This window comes from Saimiri boliviensis, chromosome 1 (genome assembly GCF_048565385.1).
Source record: "Saimiri boliviensis isolate mSaiBol1 chromosome 1, mSaiBol1.pri, whole genome shotgun sequence".
Lineage (NCBI taxonomy): Eukaryota > Metazoa > Chordata > Mammalia > Primates > Cebidae > Saimiri > Saimiri boliviensis.
Genome location: NC_133449.1, coordinates 15,019,429 through 15,042,280, shown reverse-complemented (window position 1 = coordinate 15,042,280; position 22,852 = coordinate 15,019,429). Strand labels below are relative to the sequence as shown.

Here is a 22,852-nt window from a genome sequence, read left to right as displayed (position 1 = left end):
AGACAACTGTATAGGTGGTAGTGTTCTCTTTTATCAAGAAGATCATATCTTTTTGATGATATCAGTGTGGGACTTGCCCTGTACATGTGGGTGCAGGCCGATTGATTTTGAGAGCTTATAGAGCGCCGATTGCTCCAGGATCTCTTTTTACTCTCCCACTATTAGAGTGTGCATAACTTCCCCCAGTTTCCATTTATGTAAACAGTGCTTATCGAGTGCCTGGTCAGCATTTTGGCAAGAGACTACTCAACATTTTCTGTGCAGTGCATTGAGGAAATTGCCTATTGTGAATGCCAAGAGATGTTCCCTGCGCGTTAGGAGAATTACTTGTATTGCTGCCACAGAGTCTTGTCAGGTCATCTGCGGCATGCCACATGAGTGTCTGGGCTTTGGCTGTCTCCTCGGCAGGCAAAATGAAACAAGAGTGTTAAAAATGCAGAATTAAAGTGGAAGATTACAAGTGGAGGTGCATATCAGAGATACCTGGGAGTTTTTTCAAGGAACACAAGCCATGTTTTCCCAGCCTAGATTTCTGTTTATCCTAAGTGCTGGGAGTGGAGCAGGTGTCCATGCGATTTCGGATACCCTCCTTTCTTGGGAACATGACTCTTTGTTGTCTTATTTCAGCTCTTGTATTTTAGCATTTATATAATGTGGATGGAGTTTCTATACTCAGAGAGCATATAAAGTGGTTAGTAAGGCTAAAGTACTAGGTAGAAGTTAGAAGAATTAAATATCAATATATGCCCCTAATATGAAAGGTCTTAACTAAGGTTCAAGTTAAGAGTGGCAAATGAATGAGACGTGTTATTGGAATTCACGACTAAGTTGTGTTATTATGGATTCAGGTAGAATCCAATCATCATACTAACTTCTGCGTTTAGAAAGTTGTCATATGGTAAGTGTATTAAATGACTTTACATACACCCTAATTTTATCCTTGGGGTAATCTTACAATGTGTAGATGTTGTTACTTTTATTTCAAAAAGAGAGAAAGTTTCTGCTACTTATCATAGTTAACTAATGTGCCTAAGGTCACATAACTACTAGTGGTAGAGCCAAATTGAATGTTCTTGACCAACATTTCAGCTGTTGACATGATGATTAAAATACAAACAACATTCATAGCTGAGGAATGTGAAAGAAGTTTAAGACTTAATTTAACCAAAGTGAATACTGTGGCTGGGCGTGGTGGCTCATGCCTTTAATCCCAGCATTTGAGGAGGCTGAAGTAGGTGGCTCACCTGAGGTCAGGAGTTCAAGACCAGCTTGGCCAACATGGTGAAACTCCATCTCTACTAAAAGTACAAAAATCAGCCTGGCATGGTGGCAGATGCTGTAATCCCAGCTACTTGGGAGGCTGAGGCTGCAGAATTCATTTTATTTTAGCCTCTCAACACCTGTGTGAAGTAGAACATTTTACAGAGAAGTGGGTGAACAATATCTGACAGATACCAAGTGCACTATCTCTGGGCATAGAGTGTCTAAAGCTAAGCACTCAGGTCTTGGTATTGATTGATTGATTGATTGATTGATTGGAATGTCAGGTTCTTCAAATCAGAAACACCACCACCAAGACCCATCTTCTTCATTATGATAGTTACAATCTGGCTTAATGATTAAATGTGGATTGTTAACTCCCACAGTTTCCAGCAGCTTCTGGGCTTTCTCATCAAATGCCTCTTTGCACAACCCTAGAACTTGTAGTTTACACTCAGGAGACTTCAAGACTTCATATAACTTCGCAATTCCTTCATACCCTAAGATATTCTGTGTTAGGTTCATTTTTATCAGTCTTTGGTTGATGCTAAGAGCAGAGGAGAGATCTTGACAGCAGAGAGATGTCAAACCACAGTATTCCAAACCGAGCCTCTGAATGTTACAATTTGGATGTCGCAAAGCGTCACATAGAATTTTCACTCCATCATCCTGCAAATTGTTGTTCCCAAGGTCCAGACTCCTCAGGTTTGAGTTGTTCAGAATAACAGAAGCCAGATCCAGACAACATGCATTAGTGAGAACACAGCCCATTAATTCCAAGTCCTGAAGCCTTGAGGTGGATGTTGCTGTGAGCTGTGATCATGCCACTGCACTCCAGCAAGGGTGACAGAAAGTCTACGTCTCCAAAAAAAAAAAAATAGAGAGAAAATTACATTTACATATAAATTTTATTGCTTTTACAACTGCTTAATTCAAATGAAGAAAACAAGATTACTGTTTATTTGTGCTGAGCAATCTTAATACAGTATGAAGAATCATAGTTTAATATGTTTGAGGTTCACCTTTTTTTTTTTTGACCTGGAGTCTTGCTCTGTTACCTAGCCTGGAGTACAATGGTGCAATCTCGGTTCAAGGCAACCTCGACTTCCTAGGTTCAAGTCATTCTTCTGCCTAAGCCTTCCAGGTAGCTGGGACTACAGGTACCCGCCATCATGCCCGGCCAATTTTTGTATTTTTGTAGAGATGGGATTTCACCATGTTGGCCAGGCTGGTATTGAACTCCTGACCTCAGATGATCCACCTTGCCTTGACCTCCCAAAGTGCTCGGATTGCAGGCATGAGCCACTAGGCCCAGCTGAGGTTTACTTTAATTGTGATATAGAGTTGCTTGAAAAGCCACATCTTCCCATTTCCAAGGCATAAACACTGATATTCTTTCCCTTGCCCATTATATTAGTCAGTTTTCTCACTCCTATAAAGAACTACCTGAGACTGGGTAATTTATAAAGAAAAGAGGTTTAATTGACTCAGAGTTCCACATGGCTGGGGAGGCCTCAGGAAATTTACAAACATAGTGGAAGACAAAGTGGGAAACAAGGCACGTCTTAATGGCAGTAGGAAGAGACAGAACAGGGTGGAACTGCTGTGCACTTTTTTTTTTTTTTTTTTTTTTGAGATGGAGTTTTGCTCTTGTTACCCAGGCTGGGGTGCAATGGCACGATCTTGGCTCACCACAACCTCTGCCTCCTGGGTTCAGGCAATTCTCCTGCCTCAGCCTCCTGAGTAGCTGGGATTACAGGCATGCGTCACCATGCCCAGCTAATTTTTTTTTTGTATTTTTAGTAGAGACGGAGTTTCACCAGGTTGACCAGGATGGTCTCAATCTCTTGACCTCATGATCCACCAGCCTTGGCCTCCCAAAGTGCTGGGATTACAGGCTTGAGCCACGGCGCCTGGCCTGCTGTGTACTTTTAAACCATCACATCTCAGAGAAGTCACTGGCACGAGAACAGCATGGGGCAAAATCTGCCCCCTTGATCCAGTCACCTCCCACTCGGTCCCTCCCCTGACACACGGGGATTACAATGATTCAATATGAGATTTGGGTGGGGATACAGAGCCAAACCATATTACCCGTCAACAGACACTCAGACTCTCAAATACCACAGACTATGTTCATAGAATATAGCTTGGATTTTCTAACTGTGGCTTGAGATTTTGCTCCACAGTTACTGTTGGGATAATGAATTATTCCCTGGGCCATACCCGCCTTGCAAGTTATACAGGCATTCAGAAATGTTTCTATGGGCCGGGCGCAGTGGCCTATACCTTTAATCTCAGTACTTCAGTAGGCCAAGGCATGCAAATCACTTGAGGTCAGGAGTTTGAGACCAGCCTGGGCAACATGATGAAAGCCCCTTTCTACAAAAAATACAAAAATTAGCCAGGCATGTTGGCGCATGCCTGTAGTCCTGGCTACTCAGAAGGCTGAAGTGGGAAGATCACTTCAGCCTGGGAGGCGGAGGTTGCAGTGAGCTGAGATTGTGTCACTGCACTCCAGCCTGGATGACAGAGTCAGACCCTGACTCGGAAATAAAGGTTTCTACCCAAAAAGAGCAGAATTTTATTTCAGAAGGAAAACACTGTATTTCTAACATAACTTAAGTGTCTTGAGTATCTTGAGTGGCTATAATCTTGTTGCTACTAATAACTCTATCATCTTACTATGCATACACATGAAAGTTCAGCAGATAACTTGGGACTTTTAAAGAAATGTATACTTGATGTGTTTTTATAAACAAAATAATGACTGGGATTTGCTTTAAAATTCTCTGGCATGCCGTGGTGAATGGTGAAGGAGAAATGAAACGTGCCTGAAAAAATTTTAATATTTGTTGAAGCTGGTTGTTGAGTATGTGGATATTCATTATACTGTAATTTCTAGTTTTATATGTAAGTGTAAATTTCTACAATAAGATAGTTCAAGAACAAAATACTGTCTTTTCAGTATGGATATCATAGCATCTAATGAAACTAAGCGGATCAAATATCCACCGTATGAAAAGCAAATGGGAGCATTCTAGTTAATACAATTTATTGTTTACATTTCTTTTTTTGTGTGTGAAGGGACATCATATTTCCTCAAACATGATGTTACATCAGTTATTTCTAATTTATTTGACTGTGGGAAACGCTGCCATTGCTTTATACTATGGCCTCCTTTCATATATATATATATATATATATATATATATATATATATATATATTATACTTAAGTTCTGGGGTACATGTGCAGATTGTGCAGGATTGTTACATAGGTATACACATGCCATGGTGGTTTGCTGCCTCCATCCCCCATCACCTACATTAGGTATTTCTCCTAATGTTATCCCTCCCCAGTTTCCCCACCTCCTGCTATCCCTCCCTTAACCTAGCATTCCCCAACAGGCCCCAGTGTGTGATGTTCCCCTCCCTGTGTCCATGTGTTCTCATTGTTTAATACCTACTTACAAGTGAGAACATGTGGTGTTTGGTTTTCTGTTCTTGTGTCAATTTGCTGAGAATGATGGTTTCCAGCTTCATCCATGTCCCTGCAAAAGACATGAACTCATCCTTTTTTTATGGCTGCTTGGTATTCCATAGTGTATATGTGCCACATTTTCTTTATCCAGTCTGTCATTGATGGGCATTTGGGTTGGTTCCAGGTCTTTGCTATTGTAAACAGTACCTCAATGAACATATGTGTGTATATGTCTTTATAATAGATCGATTTATAATCCTTTGGGTATATACCCAGTAATGGGATTGCTGGGTAAAATGGTATTTCTATTTCTAGATCCTTGAGGAATCGCCACACTGTCTTCCACAATGATTGAACTAATTTACACTCCCACCAACAGTGTGAAAGCGTTCCTATTTCTCCACATTCTCTCCAGCATCTGTTGACTCCAGATTTTTTAATGATCGCCATTTTAACTGGCATGAGATGGTATCTCAATGTGGTTTTGATTTGCATTTCTCTAATGACCAGTGATGATGAGTGTTTTTTCATGTTTGTTGGCTGCATAAATGTCTTCTTTTGAAAAGTGTCTGTTCATATGCTTCACCCAGTTTTTGATGGGGTTGTTTTTTTTTTCTTGTAAATTTGTTTTAGTTCTTTGTAGATTCTGGATATTAGCCCTTTGTCAGACGGGTAGCTTGAAAATTTTTTTTCCCATTCTTTTGGCTGGCAGTTCATTCTAATGATTGTTACTTTTGCTGTGTAGAAGCTCTTAAGTTTAATTAGATCCCGTTTGTCTATTTTGACTTTTGTTGCTATTGCTTTTGGTGTTTAATCATGAAGTCCTTGCCTATGCCTGTGACCTGAATGGTATTGTCTATGTTTTCTTCTAGGAGTTTTAATGGTGTTATGTCTTATGTTTAAATCTTTAATCCATCTGGAGTTAATTTTTGTATAAGGTATAAGGAAGGGGCCTGGTTTTAGCTTTCTGCACATGGCTAGCCAGTTTTCCCAACGCCATTTATTAAAAAGAGAATCCTTTTCCGATTGCTTGTTTTAGATTTGTCAAAGATCAGATGGTTGTAGGTGTGTGGCATTACTTCTGAGGCTTCTGTTCTGTTCCATTGGTCTTATCTCTGTTTTGGTACTGGTACCATACTGTTTTGATTACTATACCCTTGTAGTATAGTTTGAAGTCAGGTAATGTGATGCCTTCAGCTTTGTTCCTTTTGCTTAGGATTGTCTTGGCTCTGCAGGCTCTTTTTTGGTTCCATATGAAGCTTAAGGTTGTTTTTTCAAGTTCAATGGTAGTTTGATGGGGGTAGCATTGAATCTATAAATTACCTTGGGCAGTATGGCCGTTTTCATGATACTGATTCTTTGTAACCACGAACATGGAATGTGTTTCCATCTGCTTTTGTTCTCTCTTATATCCTTTTTAGTTCTCCTTGAGGAGGTCCTTCATGTCCTTTGTTAGTTGTATTCCTAGGTATTTTATTCTCTTTGTAGCAATTGTGAATGGGAGTTCACTCATGATTTGGCTCTCTGTGTGTCTGTTATTGGTGTATAGGAATGCTTGTGATTTTTGCACATTGATTTTATATCCTGAGACTTTGCTGAAGTTACTTAACATCTTAAGGAGATTTGGGGCTGAGATGATGGGGTCTTCTAAATATACAATCATGTTGTCTGCAAAAACAGACAATTTGACTTCCTCTCTTACTACTTGAATGCCTTTTATTTCTTTTTCTTGCCTGATTGCTCTGGCTAGAACTTCCAATACTGTGTTGAACAGGAATGGTGAGAGAGAGCACCCTTGGCTAGTGTCAGTTTTCAAAGGGAATGCTTCTAGTTTTTGCCCATTCATTATGATATTGGCTGTTGGTTTGTTGTAAATATCTTTTATTATTTTGAGATACATCCCATCTCAAAATAATACCTAGTTTATGGAGCGTTTTTAGCATAACGGTCTGTTGAAATTTGTCGAAGGCCTTTTCTGCATCTTGGGATAATCGTGTGGTTTTTTACTTTGGTTCTGTTTATGTGATGGATTATGTTTATAGATTTGCAGATGTTGAACCTACCTTGCATCCCCAGGATGAAGCCGACTTGGTCGTGATGGGTAAGCTTTTTGATGTGCTGTTGGATTTGGTTTGCCATTTCTTTATTGAAGATTTTTGCATTGATGTTCATCATGGATATTGGCCTGAAATTTTCTTTTTTAGTTGTGTCTCTGCCAGGTTTTGGAATCAGGATGATGTTGGTCTCATTAAATGAGTTAGGGAGGATTCCCTCTTTTTGTATTGTTTCGAATAGTTTCAGAAGGAATGGTACCAGCTCCTCTTTGTACATCTGATAGAATTTGGCTGTGAGCTTGTCCAGATCTGGACTTCTTTTTGTTGGTAGGCTATTAATTTTTGCCTCAACTTCAGACCTTGTTATTGGTCTATTCAGAGATTCAACTTCTTTCTGGTTTAGTCTTGGGAGGGTATAAGTGTCCAGGAATTTATACGTTTCTTCTAGATTTACTGGTTTATGTGCATAGAGTTGCTTGTAGTAATCTCTGGTAGTAGTTTGTATTTCTGTGGAATTGGTGGTGATATCCCCTTTATCATTGTTTATTGCATCTATTCAATTCTTCTCTCTTTTCTTTTTTATTGGACTGGCTAGCGGTCTATTTTGTTGATCTTTTCAAAAAACCAGCTCCTGGATTTATTGATTCTTTTTTGAAGGGTTTTCTGTGTCTCTGTCTCCTTCAGTTCTGCTCTGTTCTTAGTTATTTCTTGTCTTCTGCTAGCTTTTGAGTTTGTTTGATCTCACTCCTCTGGTTTTTAAAATTGTGATGATAGGGTGTCGATTTTAGATCTTTCCTTGCTTCTCATGTGGGCATTTATTGCTATAAATTTTCTTCTAGACACTGCTTTAAATGTGTCCCAGCAATTCTGGTATGTTGTGTCTTCATTCTCACTGGTTTTGAAGAACAACTTTATTTCCATCTTCATTTCATTATTTATCCAGTAGTCATTCAGGAGCAGGTTGTTCAGTTTCCATGAAGTTGTGCAGTTTCGAGTGAGTTTCTTAATCCCGAGTTCTAATTTGATTGCCCTGTGGTCTGAGAGACTGTTTGTTATGATTTCCGATCTTTTGCATTTGCTGAGGAGTGATTTCCTTCCAATTATGTGGTCAGTTTTAGAGTAAGTATGATGTGGTGCTGAGAAGAATGTGTATTCTGTGGGTTTGGGGTGCAAGTTCTGTAGAGGTCTGTTAGGTCTGCTTGGTCCAGATCTGAGAAAGGAAAGGGGGGAATGCAGAGGAGGAACAATATCTTTTCTCTTTCCTTTCTTAGTTTCATAGATGAGGCTCTTACAACAAAACACAGATTAGCAAGAGAAACGTACTGATGTATTTACTGTAAATGTTATATGACATGGGAGCTTTCCTAAGGAAATGGAGACTTGAAGAAATGGGTAGACCTGTGTATTTTTAATGCTAGCTTTGAAGAAGAAAACTGGATAGTTGTGGGAGCATGATTGAATAAGTTTAATTTAATAGCAGCAAACTTGGAGAAACTTGACAAGGCCTGTGTGTTCACATTCTTTCTGTGACTCTGTCTTTAGAGATAAGGATGTTCTTTTCTTCCGGGTTTTGTGAGGTCACTCTGGAATGAGGATCATGACTTGTTTTTAGCAGGAGGTCAGAAAATCCTTCCTAGATTTTATGACCTGCCTCATGGAGGAAGGGTGGGAGGAAGGTGAGAGTGACCTTCCTGCTTCTGATGTTTGCTCAAATGCTAACATGACATATTTTGGGGTAGCATGTCTTGAACCCTACTGGGAGAGAAGAATTTTTTAAAAAATTAAAAAACTACATATTTATTCGTTGCTTTCCTGGTCATATTGCTATTGTCAAATTATTCAGTATACTTTTGTTGTTGTTAAAGAGATTCACAAATTTTTTTCTTGCTTTCAGAGCACTTTTAGTTCCATGTATAATGGAACATTTATAATACTTGAGAATTACCATACGGATCACACATGACTAATGATTCAAGTGATCAGAACAATAAATTATACTTGACCATAATTTCTCCTGCGGAACTTGCTTCTGACTACTAGAAACTAGGCCAGGGTCCAGGTGAGGACTATAGTCATGGCTCATGGAAGGGCCGTGATTGGGATTGAAAATATCTGCATTTAGTTCAGATTTTGCTCTGTACACTTGAATGATCATGGGCAAGTGTCTGTACCCTTAAGGACTTTCATCTCTGTCTTTGTGAAATCTGAAAGATGGGCAGAATTCTTTTGACTGGTAAAAATCTATGCTTCTGAGGCCTGCCTTATACAAAACCATAGAGTTTATTGACTTTAAAGTTGAGGAGGCAGGAAGTCAGGCCCTTTGTCCTCTACTGCTTTCCCTGATCCCATCTCAGAGGAAGGGAGGTGATAGATTTACAATTTTGCTTTGAAGCACTTTTGCTTTTCTTGCTTCTCTTTTTTCAAGCATTTGTATTTCAGTCCTACATTTAATTGTGAGATTCTGGGATTAACCTATTATATGTAGTTAAAGTAATTTTAGTCTTTAGTAAAGCGATTAGAGGGTGCTAATCTTTTCATTCTATGTACTCCTTCAGCAATGTTCCTGACCTCCTGAAATTGTTCTGTTTTTCATGGCTAAGCCACCTTAGTCATTTGAGACTTGAGGGCTTAAGTGTCTGCAGAGGCCAGGCTGATAATATAATTTAGTAAATTGGATCAGTGTAATAATTTTGATTTTCAGTATAGTCATGTTTCATTTTCAGTTCTGTAGCTAGTACTTGACCCTGATACTTGAGCAGTGATAGAGAACCACACAGGCATTGGCTAACTGGAAACTTTATGACCCTTCTGAGGGGTTATCTGCCACCAAGTTCTATTGTCATTTGGGGATGTGGACTGTGTGTTGCCAAATTTTCTAAATGTTCAGAAGAGAGATGGTTGTGGGTTGCTCTTTTCTGGTCTCTGTTTTATTAATCATGGGCAGGCTACCTTGCACCTTGTTCTCACTAAATGCCTGAATGGGAAATAGCTTTCCAGTTAATGTTTGTTCGGGTCTTCTGAGTCTATTGTAGGTGGTGGAAGATGATGTCTCTGCTCATATGATTTCTGCTCATATGGTTTGTGGCATCTGAGAAAGGAAAAATCACAGAAGTTATTTGGACAAGAAGGACTAGAAGGAGAGCTCTTCGTTTGTGCACCTTTTGGTTGACTATGTGAAATCAGTCATTACAGAATTTCTCTGTTCTGTAATAACAGTTAGATTCCTTAAACTGGATAATTTGGCAGCAAATCGAGAAAATCTTAAACATTCATAGCATTTCTTAAATTAAGGACCATTTTCTTCCTGTTTGTCTTCTTCTGTTTGTGTCATTCTTGCACTCTATCTCTATTCTTTCCTTCTTTTCCACAGCATGAATTTTTGGCCTATTTATGATATATAGCATACTTCAGGTGCTGTGTAGATAGAGAATCTTATAAGGATCTAGGCCCAAATTTCAATGAATTGAAATCTAATCGAGATCAACCTTAAAAGGTATTGAGAACTCGTAGTGATTGATGTGTGAAGAACTATATTTATAATGCTTACATATTTTGGTTTTGGGTTATATGTAAATTATAACTCTGCAGTAGATAACAAACTCCTTAAAGTCAGTCCTTTTTTTCTATGCTCAGGTACATTTATAATAATATGAAGCTGGTGGCACTCTTAGTTACTAAAGATCATTTATAGCTTGGCACTTCTACAGAGTGTCATTTAATTCCAACTTATTTCTGTTTGACGATACGTCCTTTGCCCTGACCTCATGATTCTTGTTTAGGATGGAATTTTTAAGATGAGCCTTTCTCCGGATGGGATGCTCCTGGCAGCCATTCACTTCTCAGGGAAACTGAGCATCTGGGCGATTCCATCTCTGAAGCAGCAAGGGGAATGGAGTCAAAATGAGCAGGTATGTTTCTTGGTTATGATTATAATTACAATGATACCCTCTTAAGGGTGAGTGTTGACAATGATAATTTTGTTTTATTGATATTTTACTGTAGCACACAGCTATTTATTCTCATCATTCCAAAGCTATTCTATCCTTTAAATTATGATATCAGTACAGTGGGAGAAATGAAAAATAGATTAATACTGTGAACTCATTTTAAATTGTAATGCAGTACACTTTGTATACAGAGAGTAATTTGTTTGTTAAACTCTTCATTTTTTTCTCTCTTTGTCATTCCAAAAGTACAGAATGGAGATGTTAACATTTCAGCAAAACTTAATATGATCAAGGATTTGGAGCGTCAGATCCTAATAGGGTTACAGTTCTTTCCAAATCTTGCCACACTAGTAATTTGGGGCCTACTTGAAGGGAGTTAGCTTCTCTTCACTCAACTTTGGGTAGCTAAGATGAAGAGAACGCTGGAACTCTTTCATTTGTTAGTGTCCTGGAATGATGGGTTTTAAGGATTAGATGATTTTGTTATGTAGTGACAGGTAGAGTGACACTATTTAGCGACATCTATTATAATTTAAATTCACAAGGGGAAAGTAAGTTCTGCTCTTATAAAGCCATGCATTGTGATAAAGTTTAAAGAAATTACTTAACTGAAAATAGCTTGCATTATACATCTTCCATTCTCTGATTAGTTTGCATTTTACCATTTTAAGCATTAATTTTCCTTCTCTCACCCCCTCACTCTGTTTTCTTCTAGGCATATCCACCTTTGATGGGTGGTTTTGAGATTTTCAGATTAGAGCCTATTTCCTGAATGACCTGAATGGATCAATGTCATAATTAAGAGGAATATTAATGAGGCATTTTTTTCAGAATAACAGAGGAAAAGAGAGAGTGGCTCTATATTTTCTTACTTGATTCACAGTTTTAAATTTATTTGTTTTAGCTATTCTTGTTTTTTTGTCTTATACACAACTTTAGGAAGATCCTTTCTCCCTAGTTTTCATTCACCTTCAAGTTAATATAGTCTCCACTTGTTTGCCACTCTTTCTCACTTTTTGGATCTAGGTTTGTCCTCAGTGGCAGAGGTGCTCCTCAGCTTACAACCTTGGTGGCTAAATGAAAGGGACAGTATTTCTCTCTGATCTGGAATTATAGCTAAACTGAATCAGTTCTTCTTTCTAGAGATGAAGCAATAAACTCTCAAAACTGTTTAATGTAGTTAGCTGGGGATGTCAGGCAGCAGAACTTCCACCCGGCTGTTAAAGAACTGACGGAGGCCGGGAGTGTAGGCTAATGACATGGGTTTGGACTGCATGGAGCCACCTGCACGTAGATTTTGTTCAACCAAACAATGATAAAAAATACAGTCTTTGCAGAATGTCTCATCTGTGGATAGCGTAGGTGACTTTTTGTATAGGTGGGCCTGGCAGGATCTTCTGGGGAACTTGAGTACGGGTAGAGTTTGGTATACCTGGAAGCCTGCGTATACCGAGGGATGACTGTACTTCCTGATGCATAATACGTGAAGTCTGTGTTTTATATCTATATTAAAAATAAAGCATGATTCATATCATTGATCCAAAAGATACTTTGTATTTTTCATGGTTATCAATGCATGAAAAGTATTCAGCTGCTTTCATTTGAGAGGAGAGCCTGATGTTCTCTCTGTATTTGGGAAATTTTACATTTTGGCAACGTTTTTCTAAATGGTGAAAACTTTGAATAATGAAGGCGTTTTTCCCCCTGGCTTTCTGTTTTTTGAAATTACTTTTATTCACGTAGTGGAAATATTTATCAACTTCTGAGGCACTCTTAATATTTCATCTTGTGAGTATCCTAGTATGTTATACATCTAGTGTAAGGGCTATTCACTGCAAAATTGGTTAGTATGCTCTTTTGTTTACTCAAAATCTAGAGACCTTTTTTTGTCCTGCAAAGGTAAATTGCGTCTTTTTTTGTGGCCCTCATTGGCGTATGCTCAACTTTTTGACTGGTTAGTCATTTTTTTTTTTTTTTTTGTCATTAGTTGCCAATAAATGCTATTATAATTCATTACTCTTTACTCATTAATATTATTCATTGATTAGATTTTTATAGTGGTTCTATTAAAAAAAAGTAGAAGCTGTTTATAAACCTTAAAACCAGAGAATGAATAAGTGTAAATATTTTGGTAGTTTGAAATATGCAGTCAGAAAAGTAATGGGACAAGAAAGGGAGGGACTTCTGAAACTGAAAACATGGTGCGCTGTAGGAAGAGAGGCACTCAGGCCGGAAGTTGTCATGCCTTAGCAAAAGCATTTTGAACAAATACCCTGAGAGTCTGGAACTATCATTTGTGAGGAATTGTGTAGCTTCCATTGTTGTTGAGCATCCATTTTGTGGATGTGGCTTTGATTCCATATTCCTGAAACAGTCCTCGGATAGAGCTTTTGACTTTTAAATTGATCTGTCAATCAGAGGAGCTATGCAACTTGATTCTCAAGCTAGTTGTTTCTCTTATTATAAATCTACACATTTTTAGGATTATATGTCAGTTTCTTCTGATGTGGATGGCATGAATTATTTCTTTTGAATGCCTGAGTAAACTGGAAAAAGTCAGATGTTTGGGCTCACAAAACTGAAAACCGTGGACATTATTGTACAGGTCTTGTACAGGTCTTGGTATCTTTTGCTGAGGGTGCAGTGGCTTAGCTATAGGTACTGACCCTGATCCTACTGACCACCATTTTCACTGCAGCTCTGTCCCTTCCCCAGTTCAGAGTTCATCACAGCACAGTCTGGGATCTGCCACCCCTCCCTTTCCTGCTGCTGCTCAGCATGTGGGAGACTAGCTGGATAGGGCAAACTCTGCCCTCTGAGACCTTAGCCAGTTTTAGCCTCAAAGGAAATTTTGGTCCTAAGTCGGGAACATGGAAGACATTTAATTTTTTTTTTTCCTTGAAAACCCCAAGGCTGTGCTGAGAGTGGATACCTCTCTGTGAACCTGTCATCTCCTTCAGTCTGATCGTCGTGCTGCTTTGCTTTACCTCCTAGAGTCTCCTGTCGCTGCTGTCTACTTCTGTGTAACCCTTTCGGCTGTACTTTCTAAAACTTCATTCCATTGTAAACGTGCCTGTGAGGCTTCACCCTCTTCACAGACACTCTGGTTTCTTTCTGTATGCTAATTGTAAGACTTGTATAGTTCGATAGGAAGAAGCTACAGGAGTACGATCATCTTGTAGCTTTTACAAAATTTACTCTAACTATGTTTAGTATTTATTGAGCACTTTGTTCTAAGGTTGTGAAACAAGTAAGCAATAGAGCTGAGATTTGATTTTATACCTCTCTGACGCTGATATGTATGTTCTTTCCATGACCATGCGGGAAAAGAAATACATGAAAAAAGAAAAAGATAGGTGGAAGAATACTTACTTCTTAGGCTAGTCAATGCCAGAGTGTACCACACACATTTTTTTTCCTACAATATTTACGTTATTAGTTATTTAGTAGCATCCTATATTTGAGAGATCAGAAGTGAAAGGTTAGGAGGACTGTAATCACTTTATCATGATTAATTTTTTTTTTTTTTGAGACGGAGTTTCGCTCTTGTTACCTAGGCTGGAGTGCAATGGCGCTATCTCGGCTCAGTGTAACCTCCGCCTCCTCGGTTGAGGCAATTCTCCTGCCTCAGCCTCCTGAGTAGCTGGGATTACAGGTACGAGCCACCATGCCCAGCTGATTTTTTGTATTTTTAGTAGAGACGGGGTTTCACCATGTTGACCAGGATGGTCTCGATCTCTTGACCTTGTGATCCACCAGCGTCGGCCTCCCAAACTGCTGGGATTACAGGCGTGAGCCACTGCGCCCAGCCTTCATGATTAATTTTTTACACTGATTCTTCTTATTTTATTTATTTATTTATTTATGTTTTGAGACAGAGTCTCACTCTGTTGCCCAGGCTGGAGTGCAGTGGCATGATCTTGGCTCACTGCAACCTCTGCCTCCTGGTTTCAAGTGATTCTCCTGCCTTAGCCTCCCGAGTAGCTGAGATTACAAGCACCTGCCATCATGTCCGGCTAATTTTTGTATTTTTAGTAGAGACAAGGTTTCACCATGTTGGCCAAGCTGGTCTCAAACTCCTGACCTTGTGATCTGCTCACCTCGGCCTCCCAAAGTGCTGGGATTACAGGTGTGAGCCACCGCGCCTGGCCTATTTGATGATCTTTAAAAACAGAGAGACAAATCCTTTTTCTCAGTGGATGTGATACAGATTCCTTCAATTCTCAGATATGTTTAATTCTTGAGCTTGTTAGTGTGTTCCAGATACCAGAATAAATAATTGAGGAAGTCTCCCATTGGTAAACCTTTAGTTTTCTAAGAGATACCTAGAGTACTCATGATGTAGTGGGGTCTGGGGTGAAGGCAGTAACTCTGTAAAGCAAGAAGAGTTTGAGCAGCCATAGTTTCTTTGAGTCTTTTACCTGTATCCTGGGAATTAATCACTTGGATGTTTTAGATTTGAATTTTAGCATATGAATTACTAAAATGTGGTGTATTATAGTAAGAATAATAAAGCCTATGTGTAACAGGACTGTACGGTAGAGTAGGTTGTTCCTATTTACATGATGACATAATGGTGAAATAATACAGTCTTTGTTGACTCTCTACTGAGAGCTAGAGTAGGAAGTACAGCTTTGTAGTCCCTGCTCTTAAGATATTCACAGGCTTCTAAGGGAAATTATGAATAAATGATTAAAATGACATGTTAATATGATGTAAAGATAAGCTCAGGAAAGGCTTAGAGGTCAGCTAATAGTGTTGGGGAGAAGGATTGTTGACAATAAATAGTATTTGTATAGTAAGGCTTAACTATTTACAGGACTTAGTTTTCATTAGTCTCACAACAGCCGCATTAACCCATGTATGCTGAAGGTTGCAGATTTTTTTTGTGAAAGACCTTGGTCATGACCTTGAGCCGTAGGATATAAATAATTCCCATAAGCTTAGCATTCCCGTAATGGAACACTAGACATAAATGGGTTAAGTGAAAATGTTTTGAATACCATTTTTTATAGATGGGAATGATGATAAAAGAGGCTAACTTGAGATCACTAAATGTCCCCCCCCCCGCCTATTTTAAAAGACCCCTTTAATGAGAAATTTCTTCAGGAGGGTCAAACACAAATGTATAAGTGAAGATTTCTACATAGCATTAGGATAATTAACAGCATGGCCACCAGCACAAGATTATCATTCATATACCAAGCATTATATTTTACATTCAGCAGACTATCAAATGTCCTTTAATTTCACAGATGACAATATGATACATACTGTGTAAGAAGCACACAATAGTTTTGCAGTACAACTTCAAACTGTATACAAATTGGAATACAGATGTTAAACACTGGTGTACCAACAGTATTTTTGAATTTTAGATAAAATGCATACAAAATTTACAATGCAAATATTAGCTAATCTGAAAACTTTACTTCCCATACTATAAAAATGATACTTTGATATGCAAATTTTACTAAACTATATAAACATTTAAAATAATCATTAAAAACTCAACATTAGAATTTATAAAGATTAGCTATAAAATATATTGGCAGTCACTTTTCTTATAAAGGTACCATTCACTACATTACAAAATAGTCTCTAACATAAAACTGCCCTAATAACCATAGTATTATAGAATCTGATAAACCCTACATTAAATTGATTATAAAATTGTCTTGGGGCCGGGCGCGTTGGCTCAAGCCTGTAATCCCAGCACTTTGGGAAGCCAAGGCGGGTGGATCATGAGATCAAGAGATTGAGACCATCCTGGTCAACATGGTGAAACCCCGTCTCTACTAAAGATACAAAAAGTTAGCTGGGCATGGTGGCACGTGCCTGTAATCCCAGCTACTCAGGAGGCCGAGACAGGAGAATTGCCTGAACCCAGGAGGCAGAGGTTGCGGTGAGCCGAGATCGCGCCATTGCACTCCATCCTGGGTAACAAGAGCGAAACTCCGTCTCAAAAAAAAAAAAGTATCAAACTTTTAAACAGTTCTCTTTCCATTCTGATAAAAAATGTTATAAAATCACTAAATGTTAGAGTCAAGATTCCATTTGATTCAAGACTCCTGACTTCATAGGTTAAACCTTTTTTAAGAATGTTTACTTACAGTGCTTACATTTAGAAGTACTGACTTTTATCTGGGTAAATCAGGGACTAGCATCTGATATTAGTGGTAAGCAAGGGAGATATATCACCTTGAAGTTTATATGAATAACATCCCCTGGAGCCATGCAGTTCATTATGTAGAGACCATAGAAATGTGCAAGTAGTAATAACTGAGGGGTGTAATCTAGTTGTTTACTAAATACGTAAGTGTCTGTGTGTACTCATCACTGGAATCCTTTAAAGAGAAAGCCCAGGCTTTGAAGAATACCGAGACAGCTACTGTTTTTTCATTTCTCTAGTAATAATCATGTGAGCTTGGATCAGCCAGGTAGGGCAGAGTTGCAGCTCTCTTTATGGCTGCTCTAGTAGGTAGGTGGACAAACCAATTAGTTTCAAATAGATGGTACAGTAATATGTAAAATAGTCAGTTTATAATTTTAGTTTAAATGTTGCCTAAGAAGAAACTAATGTTGCTGCTACCCTGCACAGCCTTAAACCTCTTTACCAAAGTTGTGAATTCAACTCATTTGGGGCTTTCTTCATGCAATTTGCCGCTGTATTTGTTTTTATAATATGCTTTGTGTGACTGAGTATTTTCTCTGTAAAAGCTAATGATTAAAGATAGTTGTGGAAGTGCCTGTTCTGATTTACTAATATCCAGTTTTGAGTTGATTAAATACTTTGGCTTTCATTGTCAATATGAAAATCCATCTGGCTAGAAATCTGTGAGTATTAAATTTTGTTCATGTCTGGAATATAGTAAAATTGCTTAAGTGATTTTCATTTCAAACATTTCCCATATGTTACATTTGTATCTTTATATCTCATTTTCAGCCTTAATTTTTCTCTCAAGAAGTTTCAGTATTTGCCTATTTGTACTTCTTTAGGTCTACAAATGGAATACAAACTTATGTTTTCATTTTCATTTTATTTTCTCTTTCACACATAGTAGGTGGTGGACTAATCTTAAGTAGATGTATGAAGAGTAAGTGGGAAGTTAGCAGTTTATGTGATTAATCTTGATAAAATCCACAGCTGTTTTCACAGTTCTACCCGACTGTGAGATCTTTGAGAATAGGCACTGAATATATATTTTACATATATTTCATCTACAGACTCTCATAGGCTTAACACAATAAATAATAATAAATATTTGTGGAATGAGTAAGTCTTTGAAAGGTTGCTTTTCTTGGAGGCAGGGATTTCATTATATTTAGATTCTAGTGGTAAAAAAAATTAGCAAATAAAATTCTCAAATCTAAAGAAAACATTGCTATAGCCATAACAGGTTTTCTGTGCAAAACTTATAACTATTTCTAGAACATACTCCTTTGGGTTATGGCTGCAGTATAAAGTGATGGCATATTAGGCTGTTTTCAGTAACATGGTAGCATGAATATGCTGGGTGGAGAGGCGTGATACCTTACTGAACTCATCATAAAGATTGCATCTGACAGTCTTATAACAAAAGACAGGTTATCAAGATAAAAGCATAACAAATTTATTTAAAAACAAATGATTTTCCTTGCTAACTTGCATTTGGAAAGGAAGATATGAAGAGGAATTTTTACCTTCTGTTCTTGACCAGCCACTCTAGGCAGAGATCCAAGAAAGCTAATTTTGTTTAAAAAACAAAAAAAAAAAAAACAAAAAAGTTCTTACCTTTCTTTGCTCGTCTTTTTTCAGTTGTTACAGTATTTTGTCTGTAGGTTCCAGAGCAAGTCAGATATCTCACCACGTTGGATGCTAGAAACCGTTGGGGTGGAAGGGTGTGATACCTCTCCTAACCCATCATAAGAGGACACAGCCAACACTTCTATAACAACAGAAAGTTAATAAGAGAAGCATGGCATTTATTTAATAAGCATTTTACATGACATGGGAAACTTCAGAAATGAAGACTCTGGTTGGGCGTGGTGGCTCATGCCAGTAATCCCAACACTTTGAGAAGCCTAGGCGGGTGGATTGCTTGAGCCCAGGAGTTGGGGATCAGCCTGGGTAATATGGTGAGACTTTGTCTCTACAAAAAATGAAAAGTGGCATGTGACTATATTTCCAGCTCCTCCGAAGGCAGAGGTGAGATCACTTCAGCCTAGGAGATCGAGGTTGTAGTGAGCTGTGACCATGCCACTGCACTCCAACCTGGGTGACAGAGAGAAACCTGTCTAAGTTAAAGAAATAAAGACCCAGAGAAAACTGTCTGCTTTTATGCTTAGGTTTGATGAAGAATGGACAGATTTGTAGAACTGTGATGGGACAAAAGGGCATGGCCTAATGGTGAGAGACTGAAGGGGAAATCCAGCAAGGCCTGTCTGTCCAGATTCTTTTTGGCTTCTCTGTATGACATTTCTCCCTGACTATGAGGCAGGAGCCCTCTGGAATAAGGGTCTTCAAGGGAGAAGGGAGAGAGTGACCTTTTTAGGTTTGATGGCTTCCTTTGAGGGAAGAGTTCTAGTTTCCATGAGGCACATTGGGGAAGAATAATTCTGGTTTCTGTGACTTGCTTTGGGAGACAAGGGGGTGCTTGGGACAGGAAGGCAGGAGAAGGTCAGAGAGACTATGTTTCTGAGGCCCTTTCAGTTGCCTGAGTTGGAAGTACTCAACGTGCCGTGCTCTTATACTATGGAGTATTGTGTTCTGAGCCCCAGGAAATACAGAGAAGTGGCATGGAGGTTGCTTCTTGAAATGTATTCACATGGTACCAGGAGCTTTCTTGTGAGTCATGGGGAGTTTGGTGATCTGTCCACAGAGCACCAATTTACAGAGTATGTATCAGACGTGGTGATGCGTGGCCCCCTCCTGATTCTTCTCACACATAGAGGCTCTGTGGTGGAAGGATGGTAAGTTGAGCTTTCCTCTCATAGCTTCAGTGCTATGAGAGGAACAGTGAGAACATCACCTTAGAAATCAGGGAAGAACAACTGTCAGGTCTCTGGTCTGGCAGGCCACCTCTGTCTGAAGCAGAGTGAAGTTTAGAATTTTACTTGGGCTTTTTTCTTTTTTTCTTTTTTTTTTTGAGTCGGAATTTCGCTCTTGTTACCCAGGATGGAGTGCAATGGCACGATCTCGGCTCACCGCAACCTCCGCCTCCCAGGTTCAGGCAATTCTTCTGCCTCAGCCTCCTGAGTAGCTGGGATTACAGGCACGTGCCACCATGCCCAGCTAATGTTTTGTATTTTTAGTAGAGACGGGGTTTCACCATGTTTACCAGGATGGTCTCGATCTCTTGACTTCGTGATCCACCTGCCTTGGCCTCCCAAAGTGCTGGGATTACAGGGGCTTTTTTCTTAAATATACTCTACAGATAATTTCATCAAACTCTCAAGTATTGTGAAGTTAAAAATGTAGTTCAGATGTCTAGCATGGATCTCCTATTTACTTTTAAGGCAGAAATACACATAGGTAGTTATATACCCAAAAGAATTTTAGACAGATACTCAGATACATGTACCTACATATTCATAGCAGTACAGTATACAACAGCCAAAAGGTGGAAACAATGCAGATGCCCTTTAACAGATATGTGGAGAAACAAACTGTGGTATATCCATACAATAGAATATTATTCAGCCACTAAAAGGAACAAAGTGTTGATAAGTGCTACAATGGTGGAAGGACCTTGAGAATATTATATATTATTGAAAGATGCTAGACACAAAAGGTCACATATTTTATGGTTACATTATGTGAAATATCCAGAATAGGTAAATCCATAGATACAGAAAGCAGCTTGGTGGTTCCTGGGGTCCAGGGGAAGGGGAAAGGGGAGTAACTGCATAATGGGTGTGTGGTTTTGCTTTGGAGCGATAGAAATGTTTTAGAAGTGGGTAGACGCAATGGTTGCACACATGGTGAGTGTACTGAGTGCCACTGAATTGTTCATTTAAAAATGGCTAATTTTACATTATGTGAAGTTCACCTCAATAAAAAAGGATATCATTAACATACCCCCCCCAAAGACCCCCAAACAAACAAAAATCAAGATAATTAAAATCTGCTGTCCTGGACTTGCTAAACTGTTCTAGTTTTTTCCCCTGAATAAACTTTGTATTTTCCTAACTCTGTATTTTTGTTCATACTATGCTTTGAGACTGGAATGTTTTTCTCTATCCATTTGCCGCATCCAAATCTTACCCAGCCTTAAAAGTAAAGCACCATAAGACTTCCTTTGTACCTCTTGAATTCCCTTCATCATTCTTAAATACATGCCCCAGATTCTGTTTTCATACTTTAAAGACCCCTGGCATTTTTATTTATGCCTCTCTTTGGGTAGTTTACAAATGTGATCTTGGATTATACTAATTTATATTCATTTATTAGCTCTCTGTGTGCTTCAGTTTTGAGCCTGCAATATCTGTTTTTATTTTTTCCTTTTGTCTCAGCATGTATTTATTTTTATTTTTTTAGAGATAGGGTCTTGCTTTGTTGCCCAGGCTGGAGTGTAGTGGTGTGATCAGAGCTTACTGCAACCTTGAACTCTTGAGTTCAGTTGATCTTCCTACCTCATCCTCTTGAGTGGCTGGGGCTACAGAAGTGTGCCACCATGCCTGGTTAATTATTTTTATTTTTCGAGGAGAGATCTTGCTATGTCACCCAGCTAGTGAGGTCTTGCTCTGTCACCCAGCTAGTCTCAAATTCCTGACCTCAAGCAGCAATCCTGCCTTGGCCTCCCAAAGTGCTGGGATTACAGGCGTGAACCACCATGGCTGGTCACAATATGTTTTGACTAAATAGAAGAAATCACACTTTTGGGAGGGTGTAGGAAGCCTAGTACTACATCGGATAATTTTCCTATAGTTTACATATTCTAATTAGAATTCAGTTACTTAAAAGATTGATTCGTTTACTCATTCGACATTTAGCTGCTATGACAGGTAGGCAGTGTGATGGATCTGTCAATAGAAGGATGAGTATGACAGAGTTCTAGATGCAGAAGAACACATCTTCACCTTGTGTTTAACATCAGATTGACAGGAGATGCCCATTATTTATGCAATGTGCAGGGAACAGTCTAGTCCCAAGGTGACTGTGGTTCTAGTGGCCGAGTACTGCTTGTTCATGGTGCTCCATCTTATCATTAGCTTTGATGAAGACATGCACACTTGGAATTCTCAAGTGAGAATTATTTATTTTTGAAATTTCCTTAAGATTTCTTGTCAAACTTTGTTTTGATTTGTATGTCCTTAAATGTTTCCAATCCTGAATCATACTTGTTGTTCTTTGAGGGGCTTAAGGTTTTTTATTCCGTACTTCCCTTGCGTACTCCAAAATGTAAGTAGGAAGGTACATGTGCCACGTAAGCAAATGGTGGCACGCATGTGGTTGGAGTATGTAGTACTGGTGATTTGGAGGCACTGAAAAATCATTAAGTGCCTTAAAATGACCAAATAAAGTTTAGTTGATTGTTTTCAATGATAAGTACCTTATTTTTTAAAATATTTTTTTGAAACTTAGTCATCTTTTCTTATGATTAAGTAAACCAGGATCTCTGTTTCTTCCCTTGGTTTATAACTAGCGTCTTACGGTAATTTTTTTTCTTATAAAGTTTAAAGACTGTGTCTTTTGGTCTCAGGGTCTGCACTGAGTGATTTACTATAATAGTGGAGAGCAGGAAGTTCTTCAAGGCTGTGGAAAGAAATACCTATTTGTATACTCTGAAGTGTGAGCCATTCAAAAACTGATAATAAACATGCATGTGTATGTTTATTATTAGATGAAAAAGCACATTTTTTGACTTAAATACAGCTACACTTTTCTTAGATACCAGATTTCAAATAGGCACGCTAATGATTATTTTTCCTCTTCGTCCATACTGTTTTAATTCCGGAGAATAAGAAAGGAACGCTAAGCCCAGAGGGTGTCAGTTAATGGCTTATTCTCAAATTGATGTTTGAGTGATGTTGATGTGCTGGTATATTCTCAAAGATGAGCGTGACACCTTGTTGCCATAAGATTACCATATGAATGGATTCATTTTTAGGACTGCATGGTCATAT

The 22,852-nt window shown here is 38.6% G+C and overlaps 1 protein-coding gene across 3 annotated transcripts in view; it reads left to right on the top strand.

Annotated features, from left to right (window-relative positions):
• NBAS (NBAS subunit of NRZ tethering complex) overlaps positions 1-22,852 on the top strand; it is a 420,713-nt gene that overhangs the window by 62,457 nt on the left and 335,404 nt on the right. For all 3 annotated transcript variants that reach the window (XM_074394213.1, XM_003935214.4, XM_074394217.1), the window contains one exon: positions 10,577-10,705. In XM_074394213.1, coding sequence (XP_074250314.1) covers positions 10,577-10,705 — 129 coding nt within the window. The remainder of the gene's footprint in view (positions 1-10,576; positions 10,706-22,852) is intronic.